General features: G+C 48.4%; 1 protein-coding gene across 7 annotated transcripts in view; it reads left to right on the forward strand.

The window, feature by feature from the left end:
• Positions 1 to 18700, forward strand: part of NDST2 (N-deacetylase/N-sulfotransferase (heparan glucosaminyl) 2) — a 128508-nt gene extending 109808 nt beyond the window's left edge. For all 7 annotated transcript variants that reach the window (XM_014956284.1, XM_014956286.1, XM_014956282.1 and 4 more), the window contains 12 exons: positions 1568 to 1655; positions 1839 to 1993; positions 3574 to 3759; positions 4167 to 4295; positions 9229 to 9411; positions 10219 to 10315; positions 11488 to 11611; positions 14035 to 14209; positions 14419 to 14589; positions 16147 to 16256; positions 17659 to 17761; positions 17904 to 18700. In XM_014956284.1, the coding sequence (XP_014811770.1) occupies positions 1568 to 1655; positions 1839 to 1993; positions 3574 to 3759; positions 4167 to 4295; positions 9229 to 9411; positions 10219 to 10315; positions 11488 to 11611; positions 14035 to 14209; positions 14419 to 14589; positions 16147 to 16256; positions 17659 to 17761; positions 17904 to 18029 (1647 nt within the window). In that variant the 3' untranslated portion in view covers positions 18030 to 18700. The remainder of the gene's footprint in view (positions 1 to 1567; positions 1656 to 1838; positions 1994 to 3573; positions 3760 to 4166; positions 4296 to 9228; positions 9412 to 10218; positions 10316 to 11487; positions 11612 to 14034; positions 14210 to 14418; positions 14590 to 16146; positions 16257 to 17658; positions 17762 to 17903) is intronic.
• Positions 18701 to 24772: the final 6072 nt, after the last annotated feature.

The following is a 24772-nucleotide window of genomic DNA, read 5'->3' on the forward strand; positions in this document are numbered from 1 at the left end:
TGGTCTTCCCACCTTGCCGTGTGTGAGAGGTCATGGGCTGCCTGCCTTGGGAATAAAAGCGCTCAATAGCTCTGCTCCAAGGCACATCTGCAGTGGAAGGGTGATTGAAGTAAATTACAGAAGTAATCATTTTTAAATTAATGTGATGAATGGTGTTTGGTCAACACTGTTTTGAAGTGTTAGTGACAGCGGTGGTTCGTCAGGATCACCTTAAGTGGTAGGTGTCAAGGCTGGTCCCTCCACTGAATGAGAGTCTGTGTTGGTGACACTTTCAGTGTGCCTGAGCAATGCCTACAGAGTGTCAGCCATGTGAAGGCAGTGTTTTAGTGCTCCCTTGTGCTTCTTGAGGCTGGGGAAGGGCAGCTGATACAGAAAGATCTGCCCATCTGCCCTGCAGAGTTTGGAAGGTCTGTAGGCTTTCCCCCGGTGTTGTGTGCCAGGTTGGTTGTGTGTTTGCATCTAGCCCAAGTCTGCTGTGGAAAGGTCATCACCTTCACCTTGGTGCAGCCACTGATCCATTGCTTTCTTAGAAAAGCTATTAAAATCTAAGTAACTGCCTGGGCAAGGAGCATCTGTGTCACCTGCCAAACAGCCCTCCTGCCAGGTCCCCATTTGATTGAGAACTTCCACAGGGAGCTGCACCAGTGATGCCTTCCCTGAAGCACGCAGGTGGCAGCAGAGCATGCATCTCGGGGCTTCTCTCTTGTTACTATTTTCCAGCAGAAGAAATTTGACTGGAATTAGTTTGTGTCTTACTTGGAAGTGACATACTGAGCCTTCTGGGTTTTTTTTTTTTTCTGTCAAGGCTGTCTGCTGCCTAACTCCGTATGCTGCTGGACCTTGGGGTTTATGGCACAAGGCTCCTTCCCTTTGGCTATGCCAATTACTTTGGACATTTAAAGCAGACACAAGCGAGCAAGAGAGAACTTGTAGGAGATGTCATGACTGTGAATATCAGCTCCCACAGGTTTTCTTTACAGAATACAGGAAACTTTGTTGCTACAAAAGGATTTTGGCACTTTCAAGGGACACAAGGAGAAAGGATAGATGCCTGCTGTGGCAGGACTCCTTGCGTGGGTGGTTCTGCAAATCCACCTTTCCTCTCTAAATAAAAGCCCCCTCCCTTTGGATCGCTTAGGTACTGTTCACAATATTGGTGATTCCTTTCAGCTGTGCACCATGTGCTGCCCCATCCTCCTTTTCAGCAACACGTAGGCTCAGAGAAAGGCCAGAGGTTCAATGGCAAAGTCCCAGCCAACGTGGGAGAGGAAGGGAGTGTTGAGGTTGGATGTGGAAAGAGTAGGGGACCTGTTGGAAGTGAGATTTATTGTCCCTTTACCTTAGCACAGGCATTGTGGATCTTTCACGTTGGAGAGCATCATCTGAGTGTGGTTTTAAAGCACCATTTAGTACAGCAGGACTACTTCAAGCAAAGACTCTGTATGTGGAGCACTTGGCTGCCCCATTCCCCATGACACCTCTTCAGAGCGAACTGGGCACCAGTAGAGCAGAGAAACCTTACAAAGCAACTGAATATGAACATTTCTTTTTCCTTTCATTCAAACAGGCTTTACTGAGCACCCAGAATAAGCTGAGAACTTTAGTCCCAAATTTCACCTTCAACCTGGGCTTCTCAGGGAAATTCTACCACACAGGTAAGCCCTTGGCACCCTTTCATCCCAGCACCTGTGTGTGGCCCCCGTGTTTGTGTGTGTGTAACATGTTAGAGAGAGCATGATTTTCTGTTGGTATGACTCAGCATTGCAGGGGATTAGCCACTGCTTTGAAACATTGAGCCCCCCTTTTATTTTTTGTATTTCCTTTTCTGCTCTCTGTAGGTACAGATGAGGAAGATGAAGGGGACGACATGCTGCTCAAACACAGGAAGGAGTTCTGGTGGTTCCCTCACATGTGGAGTCACATGCAGCCTCATCTTTTCCACAATGTCACTGTGCTGGCTGAGCAGATGAAGCTCAACAAACAGTTTGCTGTGGTAAGGGGCAGTTTATTTACTTCACACTACTAATACTTAAGCGTTCTGTCACTGGAATGGCTGTTTGGACCCCGCTGGACCCAAATACCAGTCTGGTAACTCAGATGCATTTGAGAAAGGCAGTGCTGGAAGTTTAAATTGGTGCGTGGCTCCTGCTGTCTTCAGGCAAGACACAGGGCTCGGATGCCTGTGCAGTGGGAAGTGCTTCCTGGCACTGTGGCTCCTGCTGTCTTCAGGCAAGACAGAGGGCTCGGATGCCTGCCTGTGCAGTGGGAAGTGCTTCCTGGCACCTGCCTGGCCCCAGGCAGCTCCCTGCGTTCCAGGGTGCAAATCCCAAGGCTCTTGTTTGCTGAGGTGTGAACCTGTAGCGTTGCCATCCAAATCCAATTAACTTACAGACTCTGGCAGCGAGAAGGCATTTCCTTTTCTGTCCTTATTTGCTGCGGTTTTGTAAGGAAGTCACCTGGTTGGTGGTATAAAACACTCTGTGTGCTCACAGCCCTATTTCTGGCCTCCCCAGACAATGCTGGGGGAAGTTACTTATCTAGGAAGTCCAGGGGAAATTCCCTGGGTTTTGGTGGAGGAGGGGGAAGCCTTGAACATCCTGCGTTGCTGGAACAGAGTCTGCTTGAAGCTTACAGCCCAGAGTTGAATGTAGTGTACATGTTTCTCTGAAAAGAAATGTCCTCTTCACCTCTAGTTTGGTTCTTTTGATGGTAATCCCCTTGGGAATAGCAGGCTGCTGTCTTGTGTTCCCATGACACATACAAATTAGGAATGATCTTGAATTCAGGGCACAGTTGCAGCATTATAGAAACAATTTAGGCTCCTTCTTTTCCTGGTTAAATAACAGTGCAGTCTTTTGCAAAGAGAGACAAAGCACAGAACACAATTACACTTATTTAACGTAAAACAGGCTAGCAGTGGGAAGGAGAAGGCTGTTGCTTCATTTAGGGGCTCTGGGTTTATTGTACACCACCAGGGCAGAGCTGTCATCATTCATATTGTTACCAGAACCACACAGCGGAATTAAAAACCATGAAATTCAGATATTTCCTGTCATTTTAGTATAGCTCCAGGCTCCATATCTTCACCCTCAACAGTCTCTTGCTTCATGTCTGCTTTTCTTTGAATTGCTAGAGACAAGACAGATCCCAGTCACCATCTTCCTTCCCTTTTGTATATCAGTTAAGGAAATTTTGTTTTCCTCCTTTAGTGACTCAGATCTAGGAATTGTGGGGGTGAGATGTGTCACTTAACAGTGTTGATTAGTTTGTAGTTACCAAGGAGCATGACCTGAGGCTTGTGAATTAATGTGATTTGTCACACCTGCAAGCTACAAGACCATTCTTAACAGCAGCTGTTACTAATGCTGAATGTCCTTGTTGATATCAAATCACCCTTATATTTCAATAGATGCATAAAACAAGAAGGACAAGCGGTATTTGAGGTTTCCCAATCCGGAGAGTTTTCATGTTACTCTGTCACTTCGCTCCAAGTTGGAGTCCACTGCTAAATATGATCCTTATTAAGGATATTAGTTAAATACTGAATTATTGTTCTGCATATTCTGCTTCCAGGAGCATGGGATTCCCACAGACTTGGGCTATGCCGTAGCTCCCCATCATTCTGGGGTTTATCCTGTCCACACACAACTCTATGAGGCGTGGAAATCTGTTTGGAGCATCCAGGTAACGAGCACAGAGGAATACCCACACCTGCGGCCTGCCCGGTACCGCCGTGGGTTCATCCACAACGGAATCATGGTGAGCACAGCTGGGCAACCAGACCCCACTTTCCTGCCCAAGAGACAGTCCCTAGTGACCTGCATCAGAGACACTAATCTTAATACCACCAGTGTTTCCAGAATTATTAAGTCAAAGAGAAAAAACTTGGCTAAAGCCAGTTTTTGTGTTTCTCAGTACGGTTCAGAGGTCAGCACTGAATGGAGAGCGAAACCAAGCACAGCGGGGCTAAACTGAGACCCCACTGACTTGGTGGCACTGTGATGAGTAAATGTTTGGGAGGAATATCGAAAGATTCCTCTGAACCTGTGTCCTTATGTCCCTTACTCTTTGTGTATTGATCCACAGAGTGCTACTTTGACATGTTCATATGTAGGTTCTGCTGCATTTGCCTCTTATCTAACTTTGCTTTTCTTTGACATTGCCAGGTTCTGCCTCGACAGACCTGTGGTCTTTTTACTCACACTATCTTCTACAATGAATATCCCGGTGGCTCAAAGGAGTTGGACAAGAGCATTCGTGGTGGTGAACTCTTCCTGACGGTGCTCCTGAACCCAGTAAGCTTCTCTGAAAGGGGAATCAGTGTGTGGATGTGTTTGCTTATGTGCCTGATGCGAGAAAGGCCTAGATCCAATGGGAGATTCAGTGTAACCAACCATCACAGTATGGGTATCTCCAGTGATGTGAAGAAGATGTGAAAAGGGGGGCAGGGAGGTCCTTGCTGGTTAGTGTTGCCTTGCTTTACACACCACCAAGGAAGCATCAGTACTGAGGGGTGACAAGTGGTGACAGGTAGACACTAGCCAGGGTGACATGCTGAGCACGGCCTAACGCAGAGTGGGTGCTACCTAGGCTGCTGCAGAACCAGAACTGAGATGTGTCTTGGCTCCTTCTGCTCCACCCACATCTGCTGCCCTTTGGCCTCTCCCCTGGCTCCTTGATGAGCTTTGTTCAGGATAGTTGCTCTCTCTGGGCTGTCATTATGGAGCATTCTCCCCTTTCTTTCAATATGTACACTCTTGAAACAATTTCTGTGTGCTTTTTTTGTGATGTAGCTGTCACCATAAGGCGTTTTTGGGAGATCTGGGTCTGACACAGGTGTTTTTCTTTCCCTTTTCATACTGACAGTTCCATCACGCCACCAGGCTGATGTAGTACTTCACCCTGCACTCCCTTCCCATGAATGGCAAATCACATAGATTTGTTGCTTCCTATTGAAACTGGGAAGATGTACAAGGTGGCATGAGACACACAACAAAAGGGGTCATTTTTTGAAAAATTCTGAATGGGTAGAATTAGGAGACGAAGCTTTGTAAGCCTCTCCAGCCGCAGATCACACTCCTTCATATTCCTGCTTGTTGGCTGCAGCAGGAGGACACGCTGCTTGTTCTGGTTGTACATTAACTTTCTCAATTCCCCACCTGAATTTGTTTCTTCCTAAAGCAGATTGGGCACCTGTTGTCCTCCCTTTCTCTGAATGGGCATTGCCAGGTTTAGGTAGTTATTTTAGAATGTCTACTGCAGCCACTCCTGAGTTTTAATAGTATTTAATCTCTTCTTTTCTCATTACTTCCAAATGTCTACCTTCTTACTTCTCCTTTATACATCTTTTCCCCCAGTGCCTGAGTATGGGCAAGAAGCCATGCGAGCAGATCTGAGAGGAAGTAGGTTGTTTCTCACTAGCTTCCTAGGTGGGAACCCTGGAGTACTGGTCCCAGTCATTGAGTACCTGTTTGTTGGATTTGTCATGCACCATCAGTGGCTCTGCTCACTGTCATGTTTTAATTCCCTCCTCCTTTTGCATCTTGATTGGCAGGGTTGAATACGCAGCTTTAGCCACTTTTGGTTGGCTCAGTGAATCAGAAAATCAAGGTTTTTTGCTCAGTGAACTTAATTTTTTCTTGTCTCTTGCTTTTCCTGGTGTTTAGTACCTCTCTGCTCCTAGAAGTAGGACTGTGGTGGTGAAAAGACCCTGGCAATGTGCTCTGGGTGCATCACACAGACAGGCTGTAGTTTACAAACAGGCCTTGTGTTTCTGAAGGTTGGCCTGGGGCTGACTCTAGCTTGGTGCATGATCTGCAGAAGGTATGGATCTGTAACAGCCCTGACTAAAAAGCAGTAGGGGTTCGTACTTCCAGGTCTGGAAGCCAACCTTCCATCCTGAGGTCTGGAAGGCAGCCTTCTGTCCCTATCACCTGAAACAGAGGTGTTATCTTCACACACAATCCCCCAATCTACCTGCTTAATAAAAGACTGTAGTAAGGAGAAGGCTGTTCTTCTATGGAGTGATAGGTCAGATGGCAAGAAACTGTTTTCTTCTCTGTGACCATTGCTTTTTGGGCTTCTCTTCCCACATGTTGGGTGAATTTCACCTTGTCTCACTTCATAATTGTCAGATCTTAAAGAATGCCTGCAGAAATAGCCACCGTGAAACTTAAGAGCTTGGAAAACCAGTTGCTGGACTGTAATCCAGACATCATTGCTGGTCTAGGAGGCGGTGCCAAGGTCTTAGTAGAAACATGGTTTCTAGAGCTACCCGTTAAAATTTGCTGATAAGCATGTGACGGTCGAAGCAGCTGTCAGTGATCTGTCATCCAAAAAGTTTGTGAAGGTTGTGCTCTGGTATAAGGTCAGTTTTATTCCCCAGATTAACAGTTGGTTCTTCGTGGTGACTTTCAAAACGCCTTCAGATGCTTCCGATGTTTATGCTTTTGCTTCCTTTTGGCAGTGGGGATTCCTCTCTCTGTCAGCGCTGGAGGATGGCGCTCTGAGCTCCTCTTGGTTGCTGGTGTGTTTGCACAGTGACTCAGACCCTCGCATTCTTCCCCTCGCTGATAGAGCCATCTCAGGGACCTGATGGAAAGCTGGCCAGCCCCGCAGCCCCGGCAGTGATCCGTAGCAGACTTGGACCAGGCTCTTTCAGTCCTTTTTGGTGCTTCCAACTCCCTTGGAGTGGGCACACACGCTCAGGAGCCTCCAAGCCTCTGTGTGCCTATGATTAACTCCACAGTGCAAACAGGAGATGTTTGATCTTCTGACTAGCAAACAGGGTCTGATGTCAAAGGAGGACAATAGCTGTGGATGTTCAGCAGGCAGGCTGCCGTGTGCCCGGTCCCTGTTTCCCAGAAGGAAAAGGGCATCTTTGTGATCGCTTTTCACAAACACTTTTGCTCACGCTACACAGGCAGGTTGCTGCTGTTGCCCACAGCTGCTTGTTGCATACTGTGAGGATGCTCCTGCCCTCCCGTTTTCTGCATTCTAGGCTCTCTGTGACCTTTCCTCTGGTTTTTCCTCGGCATGAAGGAAGGAAAACCATGGCGTGCTGAGGGGGAGATGGAGGGAGGCGTTATTAGCAAGCTGGTTCCCGGGGGCACTGGGTGTGGATGGGAGGGAGGGAGAGATGGGACTGGAGCGTAGCTTATGTCAGGAGCTCAGGGCTGTTTTGGCAGCCGTGGCTGTGACGAGGCAGAGGAGGCTGCCAGGCCTTGTTAAACAGCGCCTGTGTGTTACGGGACGTGACTGCACGCTCAGAAGTACAGGGAAACGGCTTTTCACTTGGGCTTGGCTTGTCTTCTTCTAAACCCAGCTGCTTGGGACTGTTTGCAGGTGACAGCATTCCTGTGTGAGCCGTTTTTTCCCAATGTAGTCACTCTTCAGACACAGTTGCTAACCTGGGTCATGTGCAGGCTTGGTTTTTTTCTGGAAATCTTGAAGGGGCCCCCAGTGGTGACCTGTGTCTTCTCTGCTGCAGTACTTGCTTTATGCCAGTAAGCCAGGCACTTCATGCAGCAAATTTTCACTCTAAATGTTTCACTAGCAAGTCAAAGGGCTAAGCCACCCTTTGGTGTCACACCACCTCCCTGCTGTCTCCCAGAAACGGTCAAAAGGCAACACGAGACACATCCATTTGCCACCTTATGTGCTCCATGGCGTGGCCCTGCAGTTACACAGAAGATCTTTCTGTCCTTTGCTCTGTGTTGTGTTTAGCACATCCCTTTAACACAACGGCACCGAGCACACCCTGCTCTTTGAAGTGTAGGTGCCGGAGCCTGTCTGGCAGGGCCTCCCTCAGCTCAGTAGGAAACCAGAAGTGAAAAACTCACAGGCAGATGAACGGAATAAATCCTTAACTCTGCTTAATTTCCATGTGTCCCAGCATCCCGCCACTGTCTTCTGTTGCCTCTGCAAAGATCAGGCGGTGTGAGCACCTTATAGACAGGATTACATTAATTTCACAGCGTCTCGGGGATGGCTCAGGCACAAAGAGCGACTATCTATCAGTATCTGTCTTGTTGCACTGAGACCAGGCTGTGGTGACACTGGGCAGAAATCTGAGTTCAGACCTCCTGAGTGCCAGCAAATGTCTTCATCCCAAGACCATCTGTCTCCTGCTTCCCCCTTTTGCTCTTCCCCTACTGTGAGCGGGAAAGCCATTCCTGCCCCCTGCCAGGGAGGCCTGTTGTTGCCTCCTGACCTTACCTGGCATCATCAGGATGAAGCTCTGAATTAGGCAGCAATGGGTACCCCTACAACGGCTGACGCCTCTTCTCCCCCCTGCACTAGCAGACACTGGGTCGGGAGCGCTAAATCACCCTCGTAGTCGTTCTTCCCTTGGCCCTGGTGTTCTGCTGTTGTTTTGATAACTTCTAGCCATGGTGTGGTTTGTGTCTGGGAAAAGTGCTGTTGTGTTACAGGCACTGGGATGCCTGGTTCCATGGGACCTGTCAAAGCCACACCAGAGTCAAGCTGATAGCAGTCTTTTGCACTCTTCCAAAAGCTGAAATACTGAAAAGCAGACAGGAGGGAAATGTGTTTGCTTGAGAGAAGAGATGGCTTGGTAAGGCAGAGATAGCACACAGGCTCCCGAGCACTGCAGTGCTGGGGGTGCTCCCGTGGGTGCTCAGTGCCACTTTGCACAAAGGTTTACACCCTCAGGCTTGGCAGGACATATTTTTCAGGGGCTGCCTGTGCTGAAGGCTCTTGAAAGCTAAAACCTTCTCAGCTGATGTCTGTTTTCAGGACAATGTCCTCGTGCAGTGTCTCTTTGCAGTCCGTGTTCGGATCCCCAGGTACACTTGCTTGCATTTTAAAGTGTGAATTGCCGGTTGTTCCTTTACCCTTGAGATGTCAACTCTGAAGTGAGTGAAAGCTGACAGGCTGTGGGCCTAGAAATAACTCCTGTGAGAACTGTCCCTTGTGCCACTGTGCCTGAGCCTGCAGCCTGCTGCCCCTCTCCCTGGGGGGCCCCCACCCCACCATTCCCCAGGGGTCTGTGTCCCTCCTCTCCTGAGTTCCTCCTGTTTTGCAACCACTACATTTCTTTAGTTTTTCATCGTGGCAGTGCTGTACACTGGCAGAGACATATTGATCAACCCAGACAGCCAGGGCAGTCTGAGATGTGAAAAGACTCTTGATGACAGTAAAATCAAGCTAGGAGGAAGCAGTACCGTCACCTGACTAACCAGTATCCCATGTCTTTTCTCTTTTCAGATCAGCATCTTCATGACCCACTTGTCCAACTATGGGAACGACCGTCTGGGCCTGTACACCTTTGAGAGCCTGGTGAAGTTTGTGCAGTGCTGGACCAACCTCCGCCTGCAGACCCTGCCCCCTGTCCAGCTGGCCAAAAAGTACTTTGAGATCTTTCCCCAGGAGAAGAACCCCTTGTGGCAGGTGAGAAGGCAGCTTTAACTGCTCCTAGTGGTTTTCCAAGAGGCATGTCCCACATCTGAGGTGTGGTGAGACTGCTGATCCAGAGCACGGAGGGGTAATGCATAAAGTTTTTAGGTTTAACCTTTGTGGCTTGTGGCTGCGGGTGGCAAATTTGCAAGGTGGAAGGGATGGGGAGTAGAAGCTGTAGGACACAGTCACGCTGTGAGCTTAGGGACAGGAGTGGCTGTCAGAAGTGACTGGGGGGCAGGCTTGCAGGCGTTTGGGTTGTTAAAGGGCTCAGATTAGAGCAAGCTGCTGTGAAATGTAAAGTGTGCAAGGAAGAGCCCTGTTTGGTGCTGGAGGAGCTTACAGGCGTGTTAATGTGGTTAATCTTAAAGTAATTTCACACTGCAGAATTTATGTTCATTAAATAAAAACACGCTTATTCCATTTTATCCCAGTGCAGCAGCTCTCCGCATGATAATGAGCAGATGAAATTAACTGGAGGTGATAGAGTTGTCTATCTGCCAGAAGTTCACAGATGCTGAGCTGTGCTATCGTGGTGGCCCAGCCCATCACGGCTACACGGGGCCAGGCCTGTGGTTACTCTCTCAGAGGGACTTTGGCTCCCCTGTCACTTTAGAGCTTTTAAACATGTTCCCTCGTGTTTTTACTGAGCTCTTCTTGATGCCTGGCAGAGCAGCGGTGTGGCTGTGAAGTGTTCTTCATATGCTAATGGCATTTTCCCCGGAGGACTGGCCTTCCAGCTTTTCCTCCCCTCTCCATTAGCTCCTGTGGTAAGGCTTAATCCCCTCCCTTGTGCTGCAGAACCCCTGTGACGATAAGAGGCACAAGGATATCTGGTCCAAAGAGAAAACCTGCGATCGACTCCCCAAGTTCCTCATCGTGGGACCTCAGAAAACCGGTAACGTGAACGCTTTATCTAAAGATAGATGGCAGCTCCCCTCTCGTCCCCCCGGGGAGGAGAGCTGGAAGTGTCTGTGCTGTAGATGTGTCTGGCTGCCCTCCGTGCAGGCTGCCAAGTGGCTGCAGAGGACATTTCAGAGAATCTCAGAGATTTGTTCTAACCGAAATCTGGCAAGTCTGTCAGTACTTTGCGCCCTGGCACTTTGCTTGGCTCGGTCCTGATTTGCAGAGGGAAAAGCCCTGCTGCAGAGGAGGGTTTTGGCTTTTCCACGTAAGCTCAGAGCAACTGTGACCTTTCCTAGCTGTCACAAACATAAGCTGTCAGCAGGACTCACACACAGGCTTAGCAAAGGTGAGGATGAATGCCCCCTAGTGCTTTTCCTGCCACAGATCTGTGTACCACTCAGTGCTCCCTGTCACTGGCAGTGGGAGGTGGCCGTCCTCTTCTGCCTGACCTCTGTCACCACCTCTTAGCTGCTGTGGCATTGTGGCTGGCAGTGACATGGCCGGACAGACTGTACTGAGGAGTCCCTTCTAGCCTGAAGAGAGCAAAATCTCTTCCGCCAACGCCAGGTCTTCAAACCTTGGCTTTCTCTGAAACAGCAGCCACCAACCGTGCACAGCAAAGAGTGATCCTGGCCTTGGGTGGAAGCTTGTCCTGGCCAAGCTGCTCTCTTCTGCCCGTGTCACCGAGAAGCTCTGTTGGTGTGTGTGCTGAGCAGGATTACGGGGTTTGGCTGGGTGAAGGGAAAACATCCACAGCAGAGGGAAGGCACTCTCCTCTGAGGACACTGATGTTGTCCCTGACACATCTCCTTCCCAAACACAAGGCACCTGCAGTGCCCAGCCCACCTCCTGTTTGGCAGATGTGGGTTCTGCCACATGCCAGGGTGACTCTGCCACCAGGGATAGAGGTGTGGGGGTAGTCCATGTGGGGGGTGGCTTTCATGCTAAGGAGGTGACTTAAATCAGCTGCAACGTGGGGTTGACCTACTGAGTAAAGTTAAATCCCCAAGTGCCTGGTGTCACTGCTGGCGTAACCTGCACGAGTTAAGGAGTGGGTTCACCACGTGTGACAGGAGCGTGCCCACCCAGGGACTGGGTTTTGCAGCGTAGGTAAAGCCTTTCATTATGTGTGACCCGGGTCCCGTTAACTGGTTCCTGTTGCAGGCACAACAGCTGTGCACTTCTTCTTGACCATGCATCCAGCTGTCACCAGTAACTTCCCAAGTCCATCCACCTTCGAGGAGATCCAGTTTTTTAATGGACCCAACTATCATAAAGGAATCGATTGGTAAGAATGCTGGCGCGTGTTGTTCTGTCACAAGGTGCACCCATGTTGTCTTCTCCTGAGTCTCTGTCCACCTCAGCCACCTTAGTAGCTTCTCTCGTTCTGAACAGATGCTTTCACTGCTGTTGCTCAGTGCATGATCTCTGGTAACCCAACTGCTTCAGCCCAGGAGCGGGACAGGTAGTGTCTGACCTTAGTGACTTGTGGGCCTGATTTAACTTCAAAAATCAAGAGTCACTGGTGAATGCCCTGCTGTCATGAGGTTTCTTTTCCTTTGACATGCAAAACAGGCAGCACTGTGCTCATTAAAAAGTTCTTGTGTGGTTTCTGAGTTAAGAGGGGTAGTACAGAGGGGCAACCTCCCTACTGTTGTTCTGGGCCCTTTAAACTTAGAGCCATCACTGTGTTCCTTGCACTGGCTCCAGTGTCCACTTGTAAAAATATGCAATTATGATAAAGTATTTCCACCAGACAAGGAAATTCTATTGCCACTATGCCACTACGTTTCCAGACAGAGAAAATTTAAAGGTTTTCTTGCTGCATTGCCCTTTCATGAGCTTTGGGTCACCCATGGCAGTGCAGTCCCTCATGGGTGGCTCTGAGGGATGGTTGTGTGGCACTAAGGCATTCTGTTGTGGGATTTCTTTGCCTGTGAGCTGTGGGAGATGTTGTCTGACTTCTCTGATCATTTAGAGGACCATTGAAAAGATAGTGGAAGATGATTGGTACCTGAGCGAAGCTCACGAGCCAGGCAGTACTGAGGAGTTGCAGTAGCTGACAGCTGAGAAGCAGTGTCCACTTGTAAAAATATGCAATTATGATAAAGTATTTCCACCAGACAAGGAAATTCTATTGCCACTATGCCACTACGTTTCCAGACAGAGAAAATTTAAAGGTTTTCTTGCTGCATTGCCCTTTCATGAGCTTTGGGTCACCCATGGCAGTGCAGTCCCTCATGGGTGGCTCTGAGGGATGGTTGTGTGGCACTAAGGCATTCTGTTGTGGGATTTCTTTGCCCGTGAGCTGTGGGAGATGTTGTCTGACTTCTCTGACCATTTAGAGAACCATTGAAAAGATAGTGGAAGATGGTTGGTACCTGAGTGAAGCTCACGAGCCAGGCAGTACAGAGGAGTTGCAGTAGCTGACAGCGCACAGGGTTTTATTTGCTTCCCCTGGAAGAGTTGTCCAACTTGATTTGAGTGTAGCATCACACAGAAGAGGAGAATCTTCATGTTTAGCATGGAGTCTGAGTTCGTTGTACAGTTGTTTCCAGACAGAGAAAATTTAAAGGTTTTCTTGCTGCATTGCCCTTTCATGAGCTTTGGGTCACCCATGGCAGTGCAGTCCCTCATGGGTGGCTCTGAGGGATGGTTGTGTGGCACTAAGGCATTCTGTTGTGGGATTTCTTTGCCTGTGAGCTGTGGGAGATGTTGTCTGACTTCTCTGATCATTTAGAGGACCATTGAAAAGATAGTGGAAGATGATTGGTACCTGAGCGAAGCTCACGAGCCAGGCAGTACTGAGGAGTTGCAGTAGCTGACAGCTGAGAAGCACAGGGTTTTATTTGCTTCCCCTGGAAGAGTTGTCCAACTTGATTTGAGTGTAGCATCACACAGAAGAGGAGAATCTTCATGTTTAGCATGGAGTCTGAGTTCGTTGTACAGTTTAAATTTCAGCAGAGAGCAGTCTCGCAGTGCTTTGCAGTGTCCTGACCCCCGTTACCCTCTGCCCTGCCATTTGGTTGTGTGGCACTAAGGCATTCTGTTGTGGGATTTCTTTGCCTGTGAGCTGTGGGAGATGTTGTCTGACTTCTCTGACCATTTAGAGAACCATTGAAAAGATAGTGGAAGATGGTTGGTACCTGAGTGAAGCTCACGAGCCAGGCAGTACAGAGGAGTTGCAGTAGCTGACAGCTGAGAAGCCCAGGGTTTTATTTGCATCCCCTGGAAGAGTCGTCCAACTTGATTTGAGTGTAGCATCACACGGAAGAGGAGAATCTTCATGTTTAGCATGGAGTCTGAGTTCGTTGTACAGCTTAAATTTCAGCAGAGAGCAGTCTTGCAGTGTTTTGCAGTGCCCTGACCCCCGTTACCCTCTGCCCTGCCATTGCTCCAATGCCTGAGTTTCCACGTTACCAACTTGACAAGCCCCTGTGAGGCAGAGCAGAGCTCCCGACCTTGTGTCTCAGCTACAGACTGAGGTACACAGAGACAAACAATATAGATGGGTTTAAACAAGTGCTCAGTGGCAGGGCTGGCACCTGATTCTGGCCTTATTCTTGGACAAAACCTCTTTTCTGCTAGAGCTTGGCTTGCAAGGAGCACCCTGTCCTCAGCCTTTGCCTTCCACCACCCCAGGACTTGGGGAACACTCCCAGCAAAATGCTTTCTTACCCTTTCATCATCTCCATCCCCTCTGTTCGGCAGGTACATGGAATTCTTCCCCATTCCCTCCAACGCCAGCACAGACTTCATGTTTGAGAAGAGCGCTAATTACTTTGACACGGAGGTGGTTCCGAAACGTGGGGCGGCCCTGCTGCCTCGAGCCAAAATCATCACGGTTCTGATCAACCCTGCGGACCGAGCCTATTCCTGGTACCAGGTAACTCCCCGGCGCTGTTCTGCGGGTGAGGGGGGGGGCTGGGGCAGAACGCCGTGGAGGCACTGCCATGGGGGTGCCGGGAGATGACACAGAGTGTCCCAGAGTGGGGACAGAGTCACACACAAAGACACTGGTGGGCAGGTGTGCTGAGAGATGTGCAAGGGTGGAATTTTGTGTCCCCGCTCCTAAGTTCAGCTTGTGTTTCTCAGCACCAACGTGCTCACAACGACCCCGTGGCGCTCAACTACACCTTCTACCAAGTGATCTCAGCCAAATCCCAGGCCCCTCAGGAGCTGCGCAACCTGCAGAGCCGGTGCCTGCTCCCCGGCTGGTACTCGGCTCACCTGGAGCGCTGGCTCACCTACTACCCCTCCGGCCAGGTAAGAGGTTTGGCAGCTCTGGTGGAGCCCCGTGTAGGTTGAGTGGAGAGGAGAACAAACCATACCACGTGCACGTGTTTTTACCCCCCCCTCCATTGTTTTCATTTCACCTTTGGTCTTGGCTTTTGGAACAAGAGCCACCACTTGCTTCCTCCTGTTATGAGCTGGTAAGAAATGAGGCTTGAATACTCCCATTTTACACTATACTTTGCTGTATTTGTAAAAGTGAGCGCAGGAGGATACAGTGATCTCCCGGAGCCTCCACGATATCGAGCAGCTCAGCAGGAAGAGCAGTGTTCCTGCTCCCTTCCTTTCATCCCCCCTCCTGCAGCCCGGGGACCCTGGGCAGGCCCCGCGGGGGCTCAGCTGCTCGCTCTGCTTTCCCTGCTTTAAAGAGAGGCTCCTGGCCACTCGTTAGCTGCCCACCGAAGGGAGATTTCACTGCAGAGATGTCAGGATTCTATGGTTTGTGTATAAATTTGCAAAAAGATCAGCAGTATAGACCATTACTGTCTCTAATTTCCCAAGAAATGTATAAACTGTCTAATACCGTGTGAGTCAGGATGTGTTTTTTTTTCAAGTTCCTTTCTCCTGCTGGGTTTATCCTCAGACAGCCTGTAATCCAGCAGAGTCTTAAAATGCCCGTTTAATCTCTTATTCTCTGCCAAGGCAGCGGTCTAAACTGTACACGGTAGATCTGCCAAGACTAAAAGAGACAGGGGAGAACATTCTTGGGCTTGTATCTCATTGCCTCACTATTCCTGGGGGTTCCAGGGGTGAGGAGTGATAGATCCAGACACACCGTCCTCGTACTTACTGTGGGTCGGGGTCTCCTGCCTTCCCCAGGCTTCAGTTCATGTGACTGTTTTTCTATCCTTTTCTTTGGAACAGGCAATGTATTGGCACAGATGTTGTTTGTTACTGTCTATCATACATGTAACAGGAGAATACCCACAGGTTACAGCAGGACACTGGGCACAATGGCTGCCCACAGCTAAAAAGCACAGGAGCTTTCCAGAGACAATCTGTAAATCCTGCTCCTGCGGGGCCTCAATGCAGTTACAGGGCGTTTGGCCAAAAGCAACTTTATTAAGCAAAACCTGTCATGACCTACTCTTTTAGGGTATTTTGGACAAGAGGAAAGGGCCTCAAGTTGTGCCAGGGGAGGTCCAGATTGGATATTAGAAAAAAGTTTTGCACTGAAAGGGTTATTGCACATTGGCATGGGCTGCCCAGGGCAGTGGCTGAGGCACCATCCCTGGAGGGGTTTAAAAGATGGGTTGACGTAGTGCTGAGAGGCAGGGTTTAGGGATGGTTTTTATCAGAGTTTGGTTGATGATTGGACTAGATGGTCTTGAAGGTCCCTTCCAACCCAATTCAATGATTTATTCTCTGTGGTGACAAATGGGCCACATCCCCCCTTGTGCTGCTCTGGAGTAAACAGGCTTTGCCAGCCCTTGCTCACACACACAAAGGTGGGGAGTTTTGGGAGCTGGGAAGGGGGGGGTGTCACTGAGCACAAGCTGTCACAGGCTGAGGTGGCCGCTCTCTTTTCAGCTCCTCATCGTGGACGGCCAGGAGCTGAGACACAACCCTGCCTCTGTAATGGACAACATCCAGAAGTTCTTGGGAGTCACGCCGCTCTTCAACTACACCCAGGCCCTCAGGTAGGGAAATCCTCTGGGGGAGGACACTGGCACCATTTTTGGCACTGAGTTCCTCACAGTAATTATGATGTTTTCCATTTGGCCTTTGTGGTTTCAGAAAAGGCACTGGAATTATTAGTGCTCTTTACGCTTCATGTTATACCTGTATCTGACAGAAAGTAGAGGAGGTGTGATTAAAAATGTGTGACAGGTTGCTCGTATCTCCAGCTAAATGGAGAATTAGGGACACATCACACGGTTTTGAGATAAAGAGCCTTTTATTACAGAAAATGTGGACTTGCCAGGTGCCCGGAGCTGTCTGAGGAGGTGTTGGCTGAGGCACAGGCTTCAAGCTCCAACAGGGTAGGTTTAGATTGAACATTAGGAAGGAATTCTTCACAGAGAGAGTGGTCGGGCATTGGAGCTGCCAGGGTCGGGCTGCCCAGGGAGGTGGTTGAGTCACCGTCCCTGGCTGTGTTTAAGGGACATTTAGATGCGGTACTGAGGGATATGGTGTAGGGGAGGACTTTGTAGAGTAGGGTAGATGGTTGGACTCAATGATCCCAAGGGTCTCTTCCAACCTCAATGATTCTATGATTCTAAGTTGAAGGACATTACTCAGCCATTGCTGTGATCTTGCCCACAGTGCAAGTGCAATTAATCTGAGTACAATTAAGTGCCAGCTGCAGATGAACCATGACTGCATCAGTCTTCAGTGGGAGCTCTGCAAGTCCCCTGGAGATCCCAAATGTTGTTCTTTGCAGCTGGAACCTGCGGTTTCATACCTCCTCTGCTATCCCAGCCCGTGCTGGCCGAGGGCAGCGAGTGGTGTGTGTGTAGGTGTGTGGCCATTGCCCTTTCCTTGAACAGCAAAGAGAGGAGAACCAGGAGAAAGGGTCAGAAAAGCCGTGGCATTGGTCAGGTGGCCTCCGTGTGGAAGAGGTACTTGCTCAAACCTCACACTCAAGCTTGGCCAACTGAGGGGACAGGAGAGACTTGGCCCAGTTGTGGTTCCCAGCTCTGCCTTATTCTGGTGTTCTAGCAAGGCAAGAAACACTTGTTCTTTAAATGGTCAGTGGGTTCTCTAATACATCTCAAATATAATGAGGAGATTTAAAAGAATTTACATGCACTAAAATGTGGATTATTATCCTCCCCTCCCCCAAGCTTAATAGGCAAATATCCTAACACCATGTTACCTCTGAAATTTGCATAAAGCTGAAGCAATCGTGGTTGTAATGGATTTCTGGTCAAAGTAGTCAAGTGCTTAAAAAAAAAAGGTACCGATATCACAAATAAATAAATAAAAACCCAGACCCATTTGTAAAGCACTGAAATGGGACATACCTATGGAGTTATTTAATTTCTGCTGCTGCTAATTGGGCACGTGGCCATATCTTTTAAAGACAATTGTCCTTTTCAGATTTGATGAAGCAAAAGGATTTTGGTGCCAGCTGCTGGATGGAGGAAAGACTAAATGCCTGGGAAAGAGTAAAGGAAGAAAATACCCTGATATGGATCCCTCGGTGAGTAACCCTCATATCCCTGGGCAGCAGGAGCTGTAGAAACATCCCAGGAAACCAACCTGAATTTTCCTGCCACCTGTGTCCTAGGTGTTGAGGGGAATGTTTTCTTTCCTGCTCATGTGCTCTGTATTTTTCCACTCAGTCACGGCTGTTCCTAAGAGACTTCTACCGGGAGCACAACATTGAATTATCCAAGCTGATGAACAGACTGGGGCAGCCCCTTCCAACCTGGCTCCGTGAGGAACTGCAGAATTCCAGCTGGAGCTGAGAGGGACTCCGGTGCCCCCAGTGCCATGGGGATGTGCGGTGCTCCAGCGCCGTGATGCCATCTCTCCTCGAGCCAAAACAGCCGGACAAACGAGCAGGAGCAGAGAAATGTCCACGTGGAGCCTTTCCCCACCCTCAGGAAGGGCTGCTGCCTCCGACACCACCAGGAGTATTGATGGTGTGTTACACTTTGACTTTTCCATACAGGATTTGGAATTCCTGCCCTGCTCCGAGCCAGGGAGAGAGCACGGTTAACACTTTATGTTTAAATTGCTCTTCTTGGGGTGTGAAACAGGCCCTGGCTCTGGAGGGTTAGTGTGTTCCTCCTCTGCGTCCAGAAGGACAGACAAGCAGTGAGTACTGAGCCCCTGCTGAGGAAAGAGCAGCAGCTTAATTTAGGGGAATCTAGTCCAGTGAACCCCAGCTTCTATCCAGGAATCTATTTGGCAACAGCAAGGTACAAGAGCAGCTGGTTCCTCCCCAGGCAGCCTGTGGTGGCCACAGTCATTACATACAGTGCCACGGTGTGTGGCTCTTGGGGACTGCACCTTCTTGGGGACAGCTATGACAGACATAAGGTTGTGTCTCCTTATCTGCAGCGTAGTTGGTGTGATTGATACAGCGTCCAGTGATGTTGGTCAGGGGGAGATAAAGGCAAAGCTGCAGCTACTGACACACGTGATACAGTGTCCAGTGACGTTGGTCAGAGGTGATAAAGGCAAAGCTGCAGCTACTGACACACAAACTGATTAGTTATCTTAGGGAAAAGGTTGCCATACGTGGCAACGTGGCAAGTTACTTCTCTGCAGGGACTGTAGACATCCCAGCAGATGACCAAGGAGCTGTAGGTCCCCTTAGAGCACTTTGGAGGCGTGTTGGTGCAGCGCGGCAGCGGGGGGAGGCAAAGATCAGGTATTGGAATGTAAAGCTGGTACAGGTGAAAGCAGCCAGTTCCCTTCCCTATCTCTGATCAGCTTAAAATACAAGAAACCACAACATTTTTCTCTTTCCAACAGCTCTAGGGGCAGTCCCCTTAGAGCACTTTGGAGGCATGTTCATGCAGCGCGGCGGCGGGGGGAGGCAAAGATCAGGTATTGGAATGTAAGGCTGGTACAGGTGAAAGCAGCCCATTCCCTTCCCTATCTCTGATCAGCTTAAAATACAAGAAACCACAACATTTTTCTCTTTCCAACAGCTCTAGGGGCACTCCCACCTGTGCTGAGAGCTAGCACCTGTTTTAATCCCCAACAGTCCAACAGTCCAAGGAGAAAAGCAAAAAAAAAAATAATCAGTTAAAAGTATCATTCAGCTACAAAGGGAAGGCTTAGAGTTAGAAGTGGGGTCCCCTGAGGGACACAGGCAGGGCAGTACTAAAGGTGCTTTCCCTCCTCCTGTGGTTGCTGGATAATTATTCTCAGAAAAAAATCCCCCTTTGTGGTTTTACATGTTTTCTGTCACTGAGCCGTGGGCTTCTGGAGCTGTGTGAGGGCCATTGTCCCTCCCCCCGGGCACAGCTGGTCCCTGGAGGGTGCTGTAGCTCTGGAGAACAGCAGGGCAGGATCCATATGAACAGAGTATGGAAACTTCCACAACTGTCACGAGCTCCTTTTCTCCCACCCGGAGAGAAGTTGCTTCAACCAAGCTTTTCCATTGAGCCTTAGGTATTGTGTATCTCTGAATGAATGGTGCATTTACCGTTGTATGTAAATGTATATAGTATGCAATATAGTATTTTATTTCATGTGCCCTTGGAAAGGGTTTATTTTGTGCAGCCAAAAAGAAAAAGGACAGAAGGACTAGAAACCCCTCTCTCACTCCTGTTAGAGAGAAGAGCCCGACTTCCTGCACTGGATTCATGTACAGCATCATTCACATTGAATGATAAATTCTTGGCTCTCGAAGCTGAGCACAAGTGTCTGAATAAAAGCTAGAAGTAGTAGTAAGTGGATTCAATAAATGTACTACTTATTTTTCTTCTTTGTGATGATTTGGAGTGATGTCGTGGACGCGAAGCTGGTAGAAGTGTAAGAAAAACTTACTTACTCTGGGTCTTAGAGCTGATATTTGGGAGGGCAACAAAGGTGTGTAAGATTTATTTGTAACAATACAGGAGCAGGGTCCCTAGTGCCTGGGCCAGCAGCACACGTGCAGACTGACAGGAACAAGCAACCTCACCTTGAACAGGAAGCAAAATATTGTTTAAAAAGTCAGAGTTGTGACAGTGTTATAAAACAGCTTTAAAACCCTCACTCCACCAAGTATGTCACACACTGAGCAGCAGCAGAGCTGCTGCCTTTACCTGCTGCCACAGGAGGATCCCAGGAGCGATGCTGCTGATGCTCCATTAGACACCACACGTTCCTCTGTTTAAGCCTTTACAAGCTGTCACTAATTTACACAATTACTTTATGCACATCTTTGAGGAGATGGATTTAAACATTAAAAAATAATGAAGGTACCAGGAGTAAACGGTGGGAGGGGTTCACTGACGTCAGGGTCAGTTTGCTGGCAATAGTCCTTCACTCAAGGCAGCAAAGGGCAGCAGTGTGTCCTCATTATTTATTCCCTCCCCTCAAAAGCTTCATTTCTGTGCTACACTAATTCTTACAGCTTATGGTAACAGCAAACCAATGGCCTGCTGTGGTCAGATCCAGACATGAACTGTCCTTACCTGATCTAGCTGATTGATGAAGAGTCATTTTCAGATCTGGTTTCTCCCTCTGACGGGATGTCGCTGCAGAAGCTCTTACAGTATCAGAAGCTCCGCGATACCAAAAACCCAACAAACCCATCTTTTCCAGTGAGATGCACTGGTTACTACAAACTGCCCCATTAGGCAGAACCCCACACCTCATTTTAATAGTGGAAATAAACCCCGTTCTCTTACCTCACTGTTTAGTAACAGAACTTCATGGCAGGTGGTTCACTTGTAGGACAAGGGAAAAGGTAAGTATAAGACAGTACCTCACTTTTTTTTTTTGTAATACATTAAGAATATTTTTTCAGTCTGATGCACAGGAAACCAATCCATTTCAAAAGGAGGAATTTGACTCTGGGATCAGAAAGGCACCTGATTGTAAGAGAAAACAGTAGCCCAGGTCATGTCCCTCTTTGGAACTGGAAGGGTGAGAATTGACAAAAACAATAGGAAACAAGTTTGGATTTTTTCCAGAAAGCTACCAGAGTATGTATATTTTTTTACATATATAAAAATATATATACACACACACACATATATATATATACACACACACACCCCAACCTCAGAAGAGAAAGCTCAGCATATGAAGCTGAAGCTTCTACTCCCCCACAACCCCTGGAATTCAACAGGGAAGATACTGAAAAGCTGCTGCCTCTCTCTGGGTACAAGAAATGCTGGTACCAGTCCCAGTTACAGGGTGAAGACCCTTTAGTGGAACTGGGAGAGTTCCTCTGTAGGTGGCAGCACGTATCAACTCTACATTAAAACAAAATCTGATCACTGAAAACTGCCAGGTTTCAATTGATGAGAGCGCTGCAAAGGCACATATTGCACGGACAGCAATGACAAACTGGACTGAATGTGCCAAATGAATCAAAATCTGTTTCTCCCCCCCGTGCTGAGCCAGACACCAGCGCAGTTGTGGCATCTCACCCCCCCAGGTGTTTCTAGCAGCTGCCTCATGCCAGGAATAACTCCATCGTGCAGCAGGACTTGGGTTGAGTGCTGGTACCTCCTCTCCAGCTACCAGGGCTTCTCCTACAGTTTGTTTCTTTCCCCTTTTTTCTTAAAGGCTTGCGGGGGTAAAAAAAAAAAAAAAAAAAAAAAAGTTACCAGGGCTTCTCCTACAGTTTGTTTCCTTCCCCTTTTTTTTCTTAAAGGCTTGTGGGGGTAAAAAAAAATAATAAAAAGACACTGAGCATTGTTAAGCTTGGGAACCAACACTCACCTCTGAGAAACACTCTGCAAGCTGGTTTTGGTGAGAGGGCAGGTAGTTAGAAAAAAAAAAAAAGACACTATTTAAGAAAGACCCTCTTTATCTTAATCATGTCACCTGGCAGTTAAATTCAGGCACAGAAGGAGAAACAACAAAATATTCTAAATAAATAGGGTGCCAGCCACCCGATCAGTAGGGCTTAAAAGCACAGGTGTACAAGACATCAACAAATGCTGAGGCAGCCTCATGGCCCAACCTTCATGCTCATTGACAAATGCTGAGGCAGCCTCATGGCCCAACCTGCCCTTTCACTTTTTCAGTTCAGTTTTTTTAAAAAAAGCCATCAGTAGCAGAGTGAGCCAGTGTCTCTGGGCTCTCTCTGCCCAGGTACAGCCTGAGTAATTCCCTTGCACTCCCTGCCTTTCTCTGAATGTCCAGGTAAGAAAAACAAAACTCTCCCAACACCTATAGAAACCAAATTCAAATTTACGTCACGTTACAGCTGACAAACACCAGGAGGTGGTGAGGATCTTCATGCCCATAGCCTTTGCTTACTCCATGTCCCTTGACTGGGTTTTGTGAGGCTGCTCAGTGCCCTCTGGCACAGCCTGGCAGTGGCCAAGCTGGCTCTAAAAATGCTGGGAAAGAGAAGCCTGTGTTCTGCACCAAAATACAACAGGGCCACACACAGTAGTAAAAAACAATTTAGGTTCAACAGCTCCCCAGGAGGATATTCCTGAATGAGTTCTCAGAGAAGGAAAAAATACCTATCCCAAATAAATATTAATGACAGCAAATAAAACTAGACAGAACCACACTTTCCAGCTAACTCCAGCAGTACCCGTTGCAAGGAATGTGGTTTTTACCCCTACAGAGCTTTCCAGCTAAAACTCCAGCAGTACCCATTGCAAGGAATGTGGTTTTTACCCCTACAGGCTCAGAGCTCTGCAGGGATCAACAGGTCAAGTTCCAGAACTGCTGCTGCCCCAGACACAGGGTAGGAGCCCACACAGACAAAAGGTAAAGACACAACATGGCCACCCACTAATGTCAGCAGGGAAGCAGCTAACCCCCAATTCCACACTATTCCAGAACTTCATCTCCCTTCCGTTTTTTGATGTATGGCCCCTACAGAGGGAACATCCATCTTTAAGATGATACTTCTGAGCACCCCAACCCAGGAGCACCATCTGCTCTTACCTGCACGTACCGGTCCTTGGACAGAGCATCAAAATGCACATCTGCCACGCCAGACTGTTCAGCTGAAGTACCCACCACACTTCAAAGCGGGCTAATTGGCACAAGGCTGCCCTTAGACACTGCCCTCATTAGGACTATTACGCTGCTCAATCTTCAGCAGCAGCAGGACACTGAAAACTGGCCTACAGGTATCTGTAGCAACTTCTCAGTTGGTTCCATCTCCACTTGTACAAATTTGAGTTCTCCAACTCCCTGATGAAGTGAGCTGTTATTTCCAGAGACACTGACGGCTGAAAGGAAAAGTATATTTATTTCCTATGGGCATAAGGGGAAATAAATCTGGCAAGTGGAAGCAAGTCAGTGTGAAGAGAGGACACAGGAAGCAGTTCAGCCTGAAGACCTCATTCCTCTTACCTTTAAGGAACAGACAGTGAGTTAGACTTCACCAAATGTGGCAATAACCCACTGCAAGGTCTCGCATCACAGAATTTCATCTGTCTTCATGCAAGTCGGGGCCAGGCCCTATCCAGACACAAATCTGCAGCAATTAGTGGTGACTAAAATCAGCATCTGTTGCCCCCAGCCTGGGAAAAGGTGGCAGCCAACACAGAACGCAGCTCCTCAGCCACATAAAACCAGTCTACACTGGAACAGCTCTAAAGCATCCAGCTGCTGTGGCAGCCTGGCCTTCACTGCAGCCACCTCATGTGTTGTTGGTCTAGAGAATATTTACTTTAAGTGAAAAAACACATGGGTTAACTGAAAGCCAAAGGGAATACGAGGCGGCTGTGACCTCTGCCCTTTTACACGCCTTCTGCTGAAATGTCTTTTCAGAATTCCTAAGCCTAAGGATTTTCCCCACTCCTGGAACAGTGACCAAACTGAGAAGCCTGCACCGGATAATATTTTTTCTGCATTAATAGTAGCTTAATGCTTCTGGGGCCACCAAGGCTCATCTCATCTCTTAAATGTTCCAACAATCCCTCAAGAACCTCCCAGCCACACAGCAAGGAGAAACATCATCTCCTTTCTCCCTAAGCCTTCCTGTCCTTGCTTAGATACATTCCCATGGGAATGCCCCTCAGGAGCAGATGCAGAGATCCAGGACTGAAGGTGTGTTCTGGCAGACCTGAACAACTGACTGCACAGCACCTCCCCACAGCTCCCATCTCGCTCCCCTCACTCTGAGGGATTTCTTTTGGAAAAAAGACAAAATTTCTGAAACTACTGGTCAGCACCTCATACCAGGGAGCTCCTGTGTTTTTTAATTACAATAGTCTGAAAACTTGCCTGCTCGGGGTCTAAGTGCAGTCTTCTAATAGATATCACAGATCAGGCTCCGACGTTCCATTTCCCTGTTCAGTCCAAAGCCCCAGGGCAGTAACTGTCACTTCTGCTCCTGATATTTAACACATTCAGCTCTTTTGTCCATTTCCCTTCTGCTTCTTTCCTTCTCTTCCTTCTCTTCCCCTAATTTTCCCCTATAAGCAGTAGAAAGGAAAAGATTAGATGTTATTACATAGCTCTTGTTTTCTCCAAACTCCTTTCCCAGCTCTGAACATGCAACAAACCGAATCCCAAACTTCCCAGAGACCAGGCTGCACTCTCCAGTCAAATCCTGGAGTTT

Source organism: Calidris pugnax, unplaced genomic scaffold (assembly GCF_001431845.1).
Source record: "Calidris pugnax isolate Ruff unplaced genomic scaffold, ASM143184v1 scaffold196, whole genome shotgun sequence".
NCBI classification, from domain to species: Eukaryota; Metazoa; Chordata; class Aves; order Charadriiformes; family Scolopacidae; genus Calidris; species Calidris pugnax.